Raw genomic sequence first — 14,618 nt, forward strand, 5'->3', positions numbered from 1 at the left:
TGAGATTCAAACCCATCTGTACTGAGAGAAGCGACCTAGTCGGATCTCCCGCCATCTCTTCTCCACTGAGCCCTGCCCAGAGCCCGGGCACACAGGAGGTGCTCAATAAGGGCACTGAACTTGAGCTGCTTGGCAACCAGAGACGCTCAGGTCCACAGACTCCCGGCTCTCTCCAACCCAAACCTCCCCAGTCCTCCAGAACCATAGAGAGCTGCGTGGGGACCGCCCCTCTCGATGCCCTACTCCTCTGGGGAACGGTGAGGGCGGGCTCGAGGGCTAGAGAGGCCGGAAGTGCAGCGAGCCTGGGGCCGCGCTGGCCGCGGCGGCGGTGGGACGTCTCGATCCCCCTCTGGTCTCTTCCTCGCGGGTCGGGGGCGAGGAGGTGAGTCCCCGCGGAGCTCAGACAGCGGGGCTGGGGCGAGAGGGGCGGGGGCGGTCGGTGGCGACTGGCAGCCGCGGAAGCCAATCAATCGTTGCAGTGTCTGCGAGAGGGACGAGATGGGGCGAAGGCTGGGTGGGCATCCAGGTGCGAGCCCTGGGGGCGGGGCGGACGGTGGGGCCCGGCAAACGGAAGGCGGGGAACAGTGGGGGTGGCGCGAAGAGACTGCAGGGGCCTTGAGGGGCGGGGCGAGTGGAACGTGTGGACCGGTAAGGGGCGGGGCGAGCCGAAGGTGGAGGCTCGATGGGGCGGGGCCTTATGGACCCTGCGGCGCTGGCCGATGGGACTGGATGCTATGGAGCCCTGGGGTCTTTGGGGGGAGACGCCTGTGAGTCGGGGTTCCTGCTGGGGAGATGGGAATGCAGACGCCAATGTCTCACCCGCTCCCGCCGCCACGTCTTCATTTTCAGGCTCCAGAAGCGCCTTGGGATGGACGAAGAGGCAGTACAGCAGACCACCAGGCCACCCACAAGGAAGAAATTCCTCATACCACTGGACGAGGATGAGGTCCTTCCTGCAGGGGTAGGGCGAAGAGATGGGGGGACCACTGGGAGGCTGAGGGGGGTGTTGGGAGGAAGGGGGACAGGAAGGGGCCTGTGGGGCCACAGTGTGGGTCAGGAAATGTTGGGGCCTGGGTCACCTTGGGAAGACAGTCCTTTGCCCTCTGCAAGTCTCAGTTTCCCTATCTGGAAAATGTCGTGGTTAGGAGGGCTAAGGCAGAGCCCCCAAGTTGGCAGCCAGCGAGTGGTCTGGGGCTGTGTTTTCTGTGGCCAGCACCCTGGTTCTGCAAGGCATGAGTTTACTGCTGACATTTAAGAATTGGAAGATTTTGCAATTTAAAAAAAGTGCACTTTTGATGTCTTTTGGTAAATCGAAAGATCTGACAACACTAAAATCTCGTTCCCACAGAGTGGTGCTGAGTACTGGCTGCCACCTATTTGCTATGAAGAAAAAGAAAGTAGGCTAAGGATATAGGGTGTGATGGGGGAGAAGAGCTACCTTAGATAGGATGATCAAGGGAGGGCCTCTCTGAGGAGATGACATTTTGGCAGAGACGTGAAAGAGGTGAGGGAGTGGGCTATGCAACATCTGGGGGGAGAGGGAACAGCCAGTGCAAAGGCCCTGAGGTCAGAACCTGACACGTTTGAGGGTAGCAAGAAGGCCTTTGGGGCTGGAGTAGAGGAAGCCAGGGGTGAGGTTCCTGAGACAAGGGGACGGGAAGAGATCTTCAAGAGTCTTTCGGGCTATGGTGACAGCTTTGGCTTTACTCTGAGGCAGGAGCCACCACGGGGCTCTGAGCAGAGGTGGCATGTGATATGACTTAGTGTGGGGAACAGAGTGTAGGGTGTAAGGGCGGAGGCAGGGAGTTGATAAGGAGGTGACTGCAGTGGTCCAAGGGAGAGAAGATGGTGGCTGGGACCAGGGTAGAGGCCGATTTTGAATAAATTCAGACTTTGAATGCGCCCCCTTCTCTCCCCACAGGCCAAGCCCTTATTCAAATCCACACGGAGCCTTCCCACCATGGAGACCTCGCCCCAGCCGGCCCCTCAGACCTATGCTGAGTATGCCATCTCAGGACCTCCAGGAGGGGCCGGAGCCCCATGCCCCATGGGGTCAGAACCCCCAGCAGGAGAGACTCCCAACCAAGCCCCCAAACCAGGGGCAAAATCCAACAGCATCATTGTGAGCCCCCGGCAGGTGAGGAGGGGGCAGATAAGTGGGGCTTTGGGTTTGAGGGGGGAATCCTGTTAGGGGGTGGCTTTCTGGTGGGTGGTAGAAAGAGATCTGAGTTCCAGCCATTGTGGTCTCAGCAGTGTCATTCATTCCTTCATTCATTCAACTACTGTGTGTGGGTTGAGGGTACCCCATGTTTTAGTCTGTTTGGGCTGCTATGACAAAAATCCCACAGACTGAGTGGCTTAAACAGCAAACACATATTTCTCACAGTTCTGGAGCCTGGAAGTCCAAGATCAAGGCACCATCTGATTCGGTGTCTGATGAGGACCCACTTCCTGGTTCAGAGACAGCCGTCTTTTTTGTGAGGAAGATTAGCCCTGAGCTAATATCTGTTGCCAGTCCTCCTCTTTTTGCTGAGAAAGATGGACCCTGGGTGTCCATCTTCCTCTACTTTGTATGTGGGACGCTGCCACAGCATGGCTTGATAAGCGGTGTGTAGGTCCGTACCCGGGATCTGAACCCACGAACCCCGGGCTGCTGAAGCAGAGTGCGTGAACTTAACCACTACACCACCTGGCCAGCCCCCTAAACTGTCTTGTAAAAGGCTACGTCATTTTACATTCCCACCAGCAGCATATGAAGGTTTCATTTTCACCATATCCCCACCATTTGTCATTGTCTGTCTTTTTTTTTTTTTTTTTGTGAGGAAGATCAGCCCTGAGCTAAGATCCATGCCAATCCTCCTTTTTGCTGAGGAAGACCGGCCCTGAGCTAACATCCGTGCCCATCTTCCTCCACTTTATATGAGACACCGCCACAGCATGGCCTGACAAGCGGTGCGTTGGTGCGCGCCCGGGATCCGAACCCAGGCCGCCAGCAGCGGAGTGTGGGCACTTAACTGCTACGCCACGGGGCCGGCCCTGTCTGTCTTTTTTATTTTGGCCATTCTCATAGGTGTAGGATGGACAAAATAATCCTTTAAAAATTAAAATTGGATCCCGCCCCTCCCTTGCCCAAACCCTTCCATGGCACCTGGGTGCTGCAGATCAGATGGCCCAGGGCCTGTGGGACTGGGACCCCTGCAGACCCTTCCTGTCCCAGCTGCTCTGACTAGCCCACACCCCGCGAGAGCAGACCCCACACCCTTATTACAATGGAATTCCACTTCACCTGGGAATTACACATTCATCCCTGAGACTCTTGTTTAATGCTTGTGTCCCCCATGGGGGCAATGACTTTTGTCTTGGTCCTGCTGTATCCCCAGCACTTAGACACTCAGTAGGCACTCAGATACTTGCTGAATGGGTTAGAGCTTGACTTGCTCAAAGAATTTCCCTCTTGGGCTAGAGGGTGAGGGGTATTCACAGAGAGGAGCCTGCTGAACAGATGCCAGGCTGTAGGGGGCTGACCCTGTGGAGGGTCACAGGCCACAGTGAGGAGTTTCCTCTTGTGGCACTCGGGAGCCACAGCAGGGTTTAGAGCAGGGGAGAGGCAGCTTTGTGCTTTAGGAAGATGCCTCTGGCTACTGTTTGGAGGGTGGCCAGGAGGGGACACGACTGGGGCAGGAGACCTGGAGGAGGTGCAGTGGGGGCTGTGGCAGTGGAGGCGGAGGGATCCACAGGGATGCTTAGAAGGTAGATGTCCCACCTAGGGGAGGAGAGGGGGAGGGAGGTGTCCAGGACAAGGCCTCGGTCTCTGGACGGTGGGACTGTCCCTGAGATGGGGCTGGGAGGAGGAGCAGGTGTGGGGGCTGATGCTGAGGGCAGTGTGGGTGCAGTGAGGTGGACATCCGGGGACAGGTGTCCCACAGACCACAGCACACACAGGTTGCGACTGGGGGGGAGGGCGGAGCTGGAGAGAGACCCAGGGACCCTTCAGTTAAGCCTGGGGTATGGGGGGAGGGGCCTAGGTCAGAGCCCCAGCACCCAGAACATTCCAGGCTGGGGAGAGCGAAGCTGGAAAGACCCAGGCGCAAGGCAGGAGGAGGGCGGGGAGGTGTTGAGAAGAGGTGGGGGAGGGGCATCCTGGGGTGGCCGTGGTCCTGGGGTCACCCTGTTGATGGCTTCGGCCCTTCCTCCCTCCCCAGAGGGGCAACCCCGTGCTGAAGTTCGTGCGCAACGTGCCCTGGGAATTTGGTGACGTGCTTCCCGACTATGTGCTGGGCCAGAGCACCTGTGCTCTCTTCCTCAGGTGAGCTCTGGGGGCGGCCCCACCCTCCAAGGTGGCCTGGGAGGGGTGTGCTTCAGTGTCCTGGGCCACTGGATGGGAGACCTCTGGGCATGGCCCTGTCGGCTCTGGGCCTAGGTGTGACCCTGTGTGGGAGGCAGAGGCCTGGAAGTGCCCAGAGCAACAAGAGCTGGGGGCCCAGGCTCTGGGTCTGAGGGAGGAGGGGCGGGGGGCCTAGGCTCTGGGTCTGAGGGAGGAGGGGCGGGGGGCCTAGGCTCTGGGTCTGAGGGAGGAAGGGCGGGGGGCCTAGGCTCTGGGTCTGAGGGAGGAGGGGCGGGGGGCCTAGGCTCTGGGTCTGAGGGAGGAGGGGCGGGGGGCCTAGGCTCTGGGTCTGAGGGAGGAGGGGCGGGGGGCCTGGGCTCCCAGGTCTGAGGGAGGAGGGGCCGGGTCACTCATGCCCCAGACATCCAGGACTAGAGCCAGGATTTCTCTAACCTCCACCGCAGTTAAGCAAGTTCCCCCTTCCCTCCTGGGCGCCCCTCTCCAGACAGAGGAAGTGAAACTATAGGTTCCTGTCTTCCCTGCGGGGTCACGCCCTCTGAGGCCACAGCAGACAGTCCCAGGGTGGGCCCTGCTTCCCGAGCCCAGCTGAGCAGTGTCCCCTGGTCCACACTGTAGGGCGCTGGTCTCCTATTCTCCACTAGAAGCGCAGGCCTCTTCCCTTCCTCAGTGAAGAAGCGGGGGCTTCTTCCCCCAGGGATCCAGAGCCACGCAGCCCTCACTGCCACCCACTCCTGTGCCCCTTCCTTGAAGGGTGACCTCGGGGAAGTCACTTAACTTCTCTGAGCCTCGGATCCCGGCCAGGCTGTCCCCTGTGCTGCCCCGGCCCTCTGCATTCCCAAGAGAGTGAAGAAGGGCTCCGGGGTCTCTGGGAGACTGACGTCCCCCATCCCTCCCTCTCCCCCACCCCCAGCCTCCGCTATCACAACCTGCACCCGGACTACATCCACCAGCGGCTGCAGAGCCTGGGCAAGAGCTTCGCCCTGCGGGTCCTGCTCATCCAGGTGGACGTGGTAAGCCAGGGGCGCTCCCCCGCCGGCCTCACCGTCCCCGCCTGTGAGATGGGAGTGTTGGGCCTCACAGTAGCCGAGTGGACTGTTGAATCCCTTCCAAGGAGACACGCAAGTTGAAACCTCAGGGAGGAAGCGTTTTTCACATGAGATTGACACCCTGTGTGGGCAAGGAGGTGGGAGGGTAAAATTGTCCATCTCCTTCCCCGCACCCCCTTCAACTAGTCCCAGCCCTCTGCCACCTAAATATTTCTTAAATCTGTTTCATCCTCTCTATCCTCACAGCCTGGCCCCATCCAGGCCCCCTCCTCTCTGGCCTGGGTCCCTCCCCCAGCGTCTTCCTTGTCTCATAGCCTCCAGCCTTGACCCCTGCCATCCTTACAGCAGCCAGAAGGGTCTTTCCAAAGCACAGATCAGATGTCAAAACCCCTCCATGGCTCCACAGTGCCCTCCATGGCCCGTGAGTGGCCCACCCCCGCCCATCTCTCTGGGCTCATTTCTATATATATATATTTTTTTTTAATTTTTATTTATTTATTTATTTTTCCCCCAGGGCCCCAGTAGATAGTTGTATGTCATAGCTTCACATCCTTCTAGTTGCTGTATGTGGGACGCAGCCTCAGCATGGCCGGAGAAGCAGTGCTGCATCAGTGCACGCCTGGGATCCGAACCCAGGCCGCCAGCAGCGAAGCGCGCACGCTTAACCGCTAAGCCACAGGGCCGGCCCTCTGGGCTCATTTCTAAGCTTCCAGGCGATCACCTTTCTTTCCCATCCTCCATCCCATATTGAGTGAATTGTGGTTCCTCAAGCCTTTCCCCTCACATCCTTTGCACGTGCTGTTCCCTGTGTCTGGAATTCCCTTTTTAGCTTTCCTTTGCTGCCTTCACTCCTCATCCTCCTTCAGGTCTCAGCTCAGATGTCCCCTCCTCCAGGAAGCTCTCCCTGATCCCCAGGCAGGGCATGCTCCTCTGGCTCCCCGGTCCCAGCTCTGGCCACTCTGGCTCATCACTGGCTGGGGACAGGTCTCATCAGACTGTGGGTCCCGGGAGGGCAGAGCCAGGGCTGTATCAGTCCCTGCTGGGTCCCAGCACTGCCCAGCACAGGAGTGTCAGTTGAGTGGAAGGCTCTTGGCATCCTAAGCTACTGTGTTTTCAAGACCATAATTCCTTGCTTTCTCCCAGATCTCTCATTCTGATTTTCTTTTCCACCCAGAAAGATCCTCAGCGGGCCCTCAAGGAGCTGGCTAAGATGTGCATCCTGGCCGACTGCACCCTGGTCCTTGCCTGGAGGTGAGATTGAGGCTCCCCACCCAGGTCAGGCTCTACCCTGAGACATTACCCTTCCCCCACCTTCCCAGTCCTTCCCTTCTCCTCCCAGGAGCTCCCTGTGTGAGCCTGGTCCAGGCTCTGCCTCTCTCTGGGCCTCAGTTTTTTCATCTATAAAATAGAGTCTTAATACCTTTCTTGTAGGGTTGTAAGCACAAAAACAGGTGACGTAGCTCAAATTCCCAGGACCATACTGGGCCCCTGTGAGTTAGACAGAAAATCTGGCTGAATAATTAATTGCATGTCTAGGTTTCTAAAGGCCAGTTAGATTGGCTCTCCAATTGGAAAAAAAGAGATCCCTTTCTCACACTGTAAAAAAAATTAAATCCTGACAAATTACAGACATAAAAAGAAAAACAATAGGGGGCCGGCCCGGTAGCGTAGTGGTTAAGTTCACACGCTGTGCTTCGGCGGCCCAGAGTTCGTGGCTTCGGATCCCGGGCGCAGACCTACGCACTGATCATCAAGCCATGCTGTGTCAGACGTCCCACATGTAAAGTACAGGAAGATGGGCACAGATCTTAGCCCAGGGCCAATCTTCCTCAGGAAAAAAAGGAGGAGTGGCAGTGGATGTTAGCTCAGGGCTAATCTTCCTCACCAAAAGAAAAAAAAGAAAAACAATAAAAGTCTGACAAGAAATCTTATGGGAGAATATTTTTTAAAATCCTGTGGTAGGAAAAGTCTTCCAAAGCCAGACCCAAAACCCAGAAACCATAAAGGAAAAGGTAGGCTGATTTGGGAAAATTTAAATTTTAAAATTTCTGGAGGGTAAGAGATAATCTACCTGGAGATAGCGTCACATCCCACGGGTTAAGGGCTCAGTCCCACAAGGCAGTCCCACACACACACTTCAGACGCCAGTCACGAGCCCGGGTTGTCACCTGTGCTTCTGACCAACGGGCTACAGATCAGAGGTTCCAATGACCCCCCTCGTCAGGTGATTAATTTGCTAGACTGGCTCACAGAACTCAAGGAAACACTTCCTGGTGTTTACCAGTTTATTTACTTATTTATTTTTTGTGAGGAACGTTAGCCCTGGCTAACATCCATGCCAATCTTCTTCTACTTTATATGGGATGCCACCACAGCATGGCTTGAGAAGCGGTGCATCAGTGCGCGCCCGGGATCCGAACCTGTGAACCCCGGGCTGCCGAAGCAGAGCTCGTGCACTTAACCACTGCGCCCTGGGCTGGCCCCTGTTTACCAGTTTATGAAAGGATATGATGAGGATTCAGAGGAACAGCCTGATGAAGCAATCCACAGGGCCAGGTCTGGGAGGGTCCTGAGCGCAGGACTTTCTGTCCCCGTGGAGTTGGGGTGTGTCACCCTCCCTGTGTGGATGTGCTCACCAGCCCGGAAGCTCTCCAGCCCTGTACTGTTGGGATTTTATGGAAGCTTCCTTACGGAGGCATGATCAATCATTAACTCTATTTCCGGCCCCTCTTCCCTCTCTGGAGGATGGGGGGTGGGGACGAAAATTCCAAGCTTCTAATCCTGGCTTGGACCTTCTGGTGACCAGCCCCCATCCAGGAGCCACCCAGAGTCACCTCATTAGAACAAATGATGCTCCTAGTTCTCTTAGAGCTTAGGAATTGACAAGGGTTTCAGGAGCTCTGTACCAGGAGCTGGGGGCAGAGAGTAACATATATTTTCTGTTTTCTCACAGTCGCCTTTTCAGATTGGCTTCTTTCTCTTAGCAAGATGCTTTTAAGGTTCCCCCAGGTCTTTTCATGACTTGGTTAGCTCATTTTTTATCACTGAATAATACCCCACTGTCTGGATCCACATTCTTTCTCAGCTGCATAGTATTCCATCGCCTGGATGGACCGGCTCAGCAGCCCCTAGTGGTGGACGCGTGGGTAGTTTCCAGTCTTTGCTGTTACCACCGACTCTCCCACTTCTGCCCTGAACCCCAGGCATGGGTTTGTAGGCAAAGGGCAAATGTGTCTGTAATTCTGTGCTCTTCCTTGGGGGGTGTAGCTCTCTACTGTTTGACTATTTGGAAAGATGCATTTATGTATTAGTTGTATATTAAAAGCAAGTGTCAAAATTACTCTATTTCGTGGGAGGTGGCACAGGATAGTGTTAAGAGCCTGGGGCTGGGTGATTCAGACCCACCGAGGGGGCTGTTCCTCCTCCCCACCAGCTGTTTAATCTTGGGCAAGTGACTTAACCATGCTGGTCTCAGTTTCCCCATCTGTATAATGGTTTGAAAATAATAACTGCCCTCCAGGATCTCTCGGGTGAGTCCAGAAGCTTCTGAACATAACAGGTTTCGGACAGTGCCTGCCACGCAGCTCGGCCCCCACGCAGGCAATATTTCCCATGTCTTTACATCCAAACTGTAGAATATTTTGCAACCATTACATAAATGGGGTCGAGCTCCGTCCGCTGGAAAGATGTCCTGATTATACTGTAGAGTGCAGAAACGAAAGCAGCTTGCAGAACCGGATATGTAGTGTGCTAACCTGTATGTCCCGAACAAATGATTAATAACAAGAACAATAACAATACTTGCTACAGTGAGAGAAAAGCAAAAACACCCATCTTACTGAAAAAAAATAGAATTAGGAAAATTGATGTTTCTTTTTTGTTTTTTTCTGAGGAAGATTCGCCCTGAGCTAACATCCGTGCCAATTTTCCTTTATTTTGTATGTGGGATGCCACCACAGCATAGCTTGATGAGCGGTGTGTAGGTCTGCGCCCAGGATCCAAACCCGGGCCCCGAAGCGGAGCATGCAAACTTACCCACTAGGCCACGGGGCCAGCCCCTATGTTTCTTTCAGGAATGTAAATCATGGTTTAATCAACAAATATTGCTTACTAGCTAGACTTGGAAGGCTAAGAAACTTCCTCAAGACAAATACTTGATTTACTTCCACTCAAGTCACTGTTCTCAAGTTCCAAAGAAAAAAAATGCCAGCATTTTCCTGGTGCTGATACACTTGAGTTACTTTACACCCATATAGACCCTTTTTATGATTCAGTCGTTTCGACTACCTTTGAAACAGTTAATTACATGTAAAAAACAGTACCTCTTGTGACAATGAATGGCGATTACGAAATCGTGTTAATTGCTACAAAGGATTCAGCAGCCTGTGCCCATGGCTTTCCTTTTGAAGGTGCACTATATTAAAAACCTTCAAAAGCTCCATTTCTCTGGGTGCTGGGAAGCTGAATGGTTCATGAGGTTGTCTTCCTGCAGTTGGGAAAATAAACAGTATTTCTGGTTTGTCTCCCTCTCAAACCCGGGGCAACAGCTCCGTGCGCGGACTTCTCTTGCCAGGATAGCTAACGTTTCTTAAACAGGCTTCTAAGTGCCAGGGACGGTTCTGGGCACTTACAGATCATTGACTCATTTGATCATCACAGTTTTGCCATCCAGCCCGCTTTACAGATGAGGCAGCTGAGGCCCAGAGAGATTAAAATCAGTGGCCCCGGGTCCCTCAGGTGGGAAGTGGGCTGGTCAGGCTCCCAAGCTGTGGTCCTGGGCCAGAAGAGATGTGTAAAGATGCGCCCAGCAGGGGTTGCCACCAGGGGGTTCGTTTTTCTCTATAGTCTTAGAGTTTGGAATTGCTAGCATCAGTAATGACTACTACCATAATGAAATGAATCTAAAACATGACCCCCCTCACCCCGAATGTTCTCTCACCCCAGCCCTGAGGAGGCTGGGCGGTACCTGGAAACCTACAAGGCCTATGAGCAGAAGCCTGCGGACCTCCTGATGGAGAAGCTGGAGCAGGATTTCGTCTCCCGGGTGAGGCCACCTTGCCTCCCTCTAGCTCCTTCCTGGGTGTTTGAGCCTCAGTTCTGATCTCAGGTCATACCTCTCCTCCCCAGTCCCACCCTCAGCTTCTAGTCTCCCCTCTCCCACCCAGAGAGCAGCTAGAGGGGTCTTCCTAAGCACAAACCTCATCCTGCCCTCTCCAGCTCAAAAGCCTCCCATGGCTCCCCAGTGCCCTCAGGGCAAGCCCGGCCTTCTCACCATGGTCTACAAGGCCCTGCCTATTTGGCCCTGCAGCCCGGTCCGCCCCCTGCCCGCACATCCTCTGTCACTTCTCCCAGGCTTACCTCGCTTCGCTAAATATGTGCCCACTGTTCCCTCTGTGATTACCTGCCTGACCCCATCTTTCCCATCTCAGCTCTGATGCCTCCTTCTCCGGGAAGCCCTCCCTGATCCCCAGGCCAGGTCAAGCGTCCCCGCTGGGCTCCCCCATCCCAGCCCTGCCTATCTGGGTCCCCACTGTCTGGAACTGATTTGTCTCCGGGACTGGACTGGGAGCCCCAGGACAGCAGGGTTGGGCTGTGTGGGTCCCCGCTCTGTCCTCAGCACCACCCAGCACTGTGGGTGCTCAGAGTATTTGGTGAGTGAATTGTTGAATCTGGGCTCCAATGATAGAGTAATGGTGGATGTTCACAGCCACTCGAGGTGGGTACCATTAGGACCCCTGTTTGCCTGAAAACAGAGGCCCAGAGAGGTCAGTGCCCTCGCCCAGGGTCCCACAGGGAGTAAGCAGTGGGGCCTGGTTTTGAACCCAGGGCCAACTCCAGAGCCACAGTCTTCCCCTGGGCAGAACCAGCTCAAGATAAATGGCATTTATCTTCTCATCACATGACTGACACCCTCTCAGCTAGCCGGGGATAACTCTGAGATGAACTTTTAATTAAAAAAAAAAACAGGCATTTATTGAGTGCCTCCTGCATGCAGGGCAGTTGGGGACACAGCAGTGACTCAGCGCTGTCCTCACAGGCTCAGTTGTGCTCTCTCCTTTTCTCTCCCAATGCATCTCTGCCTCCTCCTCTCCTTCCAGGTGACTGAATGTCTGACCACCGTGAAGTCAGTCAACAAAACGGACAGTCAGACCCTCCTGGCTACATTTGGGGTAAGGACCGATTCCCTTGTCCCAACAGGCATTTCTACCCCCTTGCCGTTTCAAGGAAGCCACCCCACCCATTTCCTTCCACCTCCCTGCCCCTGCCCCCATCCTTCCTGCTTCCCCTGCGCTCCCACAAGACTTCACCTCCTTCTGGGAATGTCTTAGACCTCTGATCAGCTGGCCCAGGGTAGAATTTTGTGCTCACCTCCCCTGACCCTTTGCTCCCACCTTTCTCAGTCTCTGGAACAGCTCATAGCTGCATCGCGGGAAGATCTCGCCTTGTGCCCGGGCCTGGGACCCCAGAAGGTAAGAGCTCTGGGAATGGGCTGGAGGGGTCGGGGGCAGGAGGGAGCCCCAGATAAACGGGACCTCAGATCCCAAAGTTCTAAGGTTTCAGAAGGCCCACAGTGCCTCTCCTACAGATGGGGGAAAACCGAGGCCCAGAGAGGGTGGGAACCAGCCCAGCCTCACACAGCCAGTCTGAGACAGAATCCAGATTAGGCTACTTCTCTCCTAGCCCCCAGAACCCCCTCTAAGCTGGGAGAAAAAGAACCAAAAGCCCACTCCGGATGTTTCAAACAAATGGCTTCTTTAATGACCGGCTCCTCATCTCCTGCTCCCTCCCACCCAGGCCCGGAGGCTGTTTGATGTCCTTCACGAGCCCTTCCTGAAAGTACCCCGATGACCGCAGATGCCAAGGAGGCCCTCAGTGTGATAATAAAGCATCTCCCAGTGCAGGCTCCCACTGGCGTGCTGGTGCGGTCGCCGGGAGGGGTTCTCTGCTCTCGCCGTCTGATGGCCCAGGTGGCCACCTTCAGCTCTTCATAGTTGCAGCCGTCAGATTCCCTGGAGGAGAGGACACAGGATCCTGCGGCAGATGCTTCTTCCTCTTCTTCTCCCGTCCTGTGGGAGCCCCCTCCCCAGACTCCGGATTCAGAGAGGGCTCTGACATCTCCTGGGATGCCGTCTCTGGCCCCCCGCTTTCCTGGCCCCGCTTCTTCCTCTTCTTGGTGGCTGTCGGATCTGCCCTGGCCTCAGGCTCACCCTCATCTGGCAGCTCAAGCTCTATCATCTCACCTTGCGGGTCCATCATCTCAGCCCCTGGCTCTGTCGCTCTGTGCCCTCTTTCTTTCTTCTTCTTTTTCTTCTTGGTAGATGCTAGAGCTGCCTGAGGCTCAACGCCGCCTGGCAGCTCGGGCTCCATCACCTCTTCCTGTGGCTCCATCACCTCTTCCTGTGGCTCTGTCATCTCTGTCCCTGGCTCCGTCATCACGTTTTGCCATTTTTCTTTTTTCCTCTTCTTTTTGGTGAATGCCAGAGCTGCCTCGGCCTGAGGCTCAACTTCACGTGGCGGTTCAGGCTCCATCATCTCGGGCTCTAGAGCCTCAGCCCCTGGCTCCATCATCTCTGTGTACCCCTTTTCTTTCTTCTTTTTCTTCGAGGACGGCAGTGGGATAGCTTCCTCCTGTGGCTCCATCTTCACCTGCAGGTGAGAGTCAACTGTCACCCCCTCCACTGGCTCCATCCCTTCTGTCCCTTTCCCCCTCTTCCTCTTCTTGGTGGGGGAGAGGACTGTCTCTTCCAGAGGCTCAGTTTTAACCATGAGTTCCAGTTCCCCTGTCTTGTCTTCTGGCTCCACCATTTCTGCCTCTTTGAGCTTCTTTTTCTTCTTCTTGATGGTGGATGGGAGCAGCACTCCCAGAGGTGCCGACATCTCAGTGGCGGGCTCTGTTGCCACGGGCTCCATCACCTCCAGTTCTGTCAGCTGCTGCGTTTTTTTCTTCTTCTTCCCCACATCTGTCTCCAGGGTCCCCAAAGCTGTGTCCACCTCCAGTGCCCCATGCCCATTCACTTCCTCCTGAGGAATGGAGGCCTCTGGCCTATGCCTCTTCTTTTTCCTCTTCCCCGAGGCCGGTGACCTCAGTGCCAAGGCTGACCCCGGCCCTGTGACTGGCCGGCTGCCTCCAAAGGCACAGAACCGAGGCCTCAGGCCAGGGGGGATCTGTGGTGGGGGGCTTGCTGGAATGGGCTGCAGGGGGGTCCCTGAAAGGGATTCTTGGGGACCCTCAAAGATGCTTAGCCTGCCCTGCAGGGCTGGGGCACAGGTGAGCCCCCCTCCTGCCTCCGCTGAGGGGGCCAGTAGGGTCGCTTCTCCAGCCTGGGGGCCGCTGCTGCTCAGGACCCGGTAGCGGTGCCGCTTGCCTGCCAACTTGCCCTTCACCAGCTGGGAGCCAGAAAGAGGCACGAGCCGCCCGTTGAGGCTGAAGGGAGAAAGGGAGAGAGCAGAAGCTTGGTCAGACTCTCTTGGTGGGAGAGAGAAAAGGAGCTGAGAAGCAGCATTTGTGGGTTCCTCAGGAAAGCCCCTCTAAGTGTCCCCCAACTTCAGCCACTGGGGTGGGGAGTATTCCGGGAAGGTGGCCTGGGACCACTCACCAGTCTGGGGCGAAGTCTACAGGGGCCTGGATGAGCCATAGCTCCGTATCTGGGCCGGTCAACGCCTCCAAGGAGAAACGCGTGGGCTCTGAGGCTGGGGGCGTCGCGGTAAAGTTGGGGGGACAAGAAAAACGGGCAGCACCTACAGAAGGGGAAACGGGGGTCTGTTGACAGCTTCCTGGCGGTCCAATCCTCTAGGGCGCCTATCGGTCCATTGGTCTCAACCTCTAGAGCGTCCCAGTCCCCTCACCTGGTCCCTCCTCTGTCCGGCTATTTCCCAGAGGCGCCCCTATCTCCACCGGTCCAACCCCTGGGGGCGCCCTTCTCTCCACCGGTAGCCCCCCCCAAGATACCCTCTCTTCGTCTGAACGTCTTCCCTCCGCAGGTCCTGTCTCCGGGGATGTTCCTTTTTCCGTCCGAACGCTCCCGAGCGCCCGTTTCTCCTCCCCCCAGCCAAATCTCTGCACCCCGTCGGCCCGCCCTGAAGCATCTCACCGCCGGATGGGGTCCCCGCCATCCCGGGACCCACGCTTCCCCAAGCCCTGGCGGCCGGAGCTACGCCGGCCCCGCCGCCGACCACGAGGAGCCAAAGGGGCGGGGTCTCATCCGGGAGCGCCCATGTGGCCCGGA

At 56.1% G+C, this 14,618-nt stretch overlaps 2 protein-coding genes across 4 annotated transcripts; one reads left to right on the forward strand and one right to left on the reverse strand.

Annotated features, from left to right (window-relative positions):
• Positions 1-264: 264 nt before the first annotated feature.
• Positions 265-12,297, forward strand: ERCC1 (ERCC excision repair 1, endonuclease non-catalytic subunit). 2 transcript variants are annotated; one of them, XM_004440152.3, is made up of 10 exons: positions 265-382; positions 850-961; positions 1,922-2,137; positions 4,203-4,306; positions 5,256-5,355; positions 6,566-6,642; positions 10,336-10,435; positions 11,490-11,561; positions 11,793-11,861; positions 12,187-12,297. In XM_004440152.3, exons 2-10 carry the CDS (start codon positions 869-871, stop codon positions 12,238-12,240), a joined length of 885 nt encoding a protein of 294 aa, XP_004440209.1. In that variant the 5' UTR covers positions 265-382; positions 850-868; the 3' UTR covers positions 12,241-12,297. The 2 variants fall into 2 exon arrangements, with proteins under 2 accessions (XP_004440209.1, XP_087277680.1); XM_087421554.1 differs by lacking the exon at positions 265-382 and adding an exon at positions 743-767.
• POLR1G (RNA polymerase I subunit G) lies at positions 12,282-14,574 on the reverse strand. Of its 2 annotated transcripts, XM_004440376.3 has the most exons (3): positions 14,484-14,574; positions 13,989-14,130; positions 12,282-13,816 (listed from the first exon to the last, which is right to left on the reverse strand). In XM_004440376.3, the coding sequence occupies exons 1-3, from the start codon at positions 14,503-14,505 to the stop codon at positions 12,370-12,372; spliced, it is 1,611 nt and encodes a 536-aa protein (XP_004440433.1). In that variant the 5' UTR covers positions 14,506-14,574; the 3' UTR covers positions 12,282-12,369. The 2 variants fall into 2 exon arrangements, with proteins under 2 accessions (XP_004440433.1, XP_087277679.1); XM_087421553.1 differs by lacking the exons at positions 13,989-14,130; positions 14,484-14,574 and adding an exon at positions 14,342-14,483.
• Between the last annotated feature and the right edge of the window lie 44 nt (positions 14,575-14,618).

This window comes from Ceratotherium simum, chromosome 33, assembly GCF_057802395.1.
Source record: "Ceratotherium simum simum isolate JZ-2026a chromosome 33, ASM5780239v1, whole genome shotgun sequence".
Classification (NCBI taxonomy): Eukaryota; Metazoa; Chordata; class Mammalia; order Perissodactyla; family Rhinocerotidae; genus Ceratotherium; species Ceratotherium simum.

Coding starts and splice junctions, on each gene's coding strand:
- ERCC1 (XM_004440152.3), top strand. CDS start 869: ATGGACGAAGAGGCAGTACAGCAGACCACCAGGCCACCCACAAGGAAG. Junction 962..1,921: donor ATGAGGTCCTTCCTGCAGGG/GTAGGGCGAAGA, acceptor CTCTCCCCACAG/GCCAAGCCCTTATTCAAATC. Junction 6,643..10,335: donor ACCCTGGTCCTTGCCTGGAG/GTGAGATTGAGG, acceptor CTCTCACCCCAG/CCCTGAGGAGGCTGGGCGGT.
- POLR1G (XM_004440376.3), bottom strand. CDS start 14,505: ATGGCGGGGACCCCATCCGGCG. Junction 14,131..14,483: donor GGCGGGGACCCCATCCGGCG/GTGAGATGCTTC, acceptor CCCCTTCTGTAG/GTGCTGCCCGTTTTTCTTGT. Junction 13,817..13,988: donor GTAGACTTCGCCCCAGACTG/GTGAGTGGTCCC, acceptor TTCTCCCTTCAG/CCTCAACGGGCGGCTCGTGC.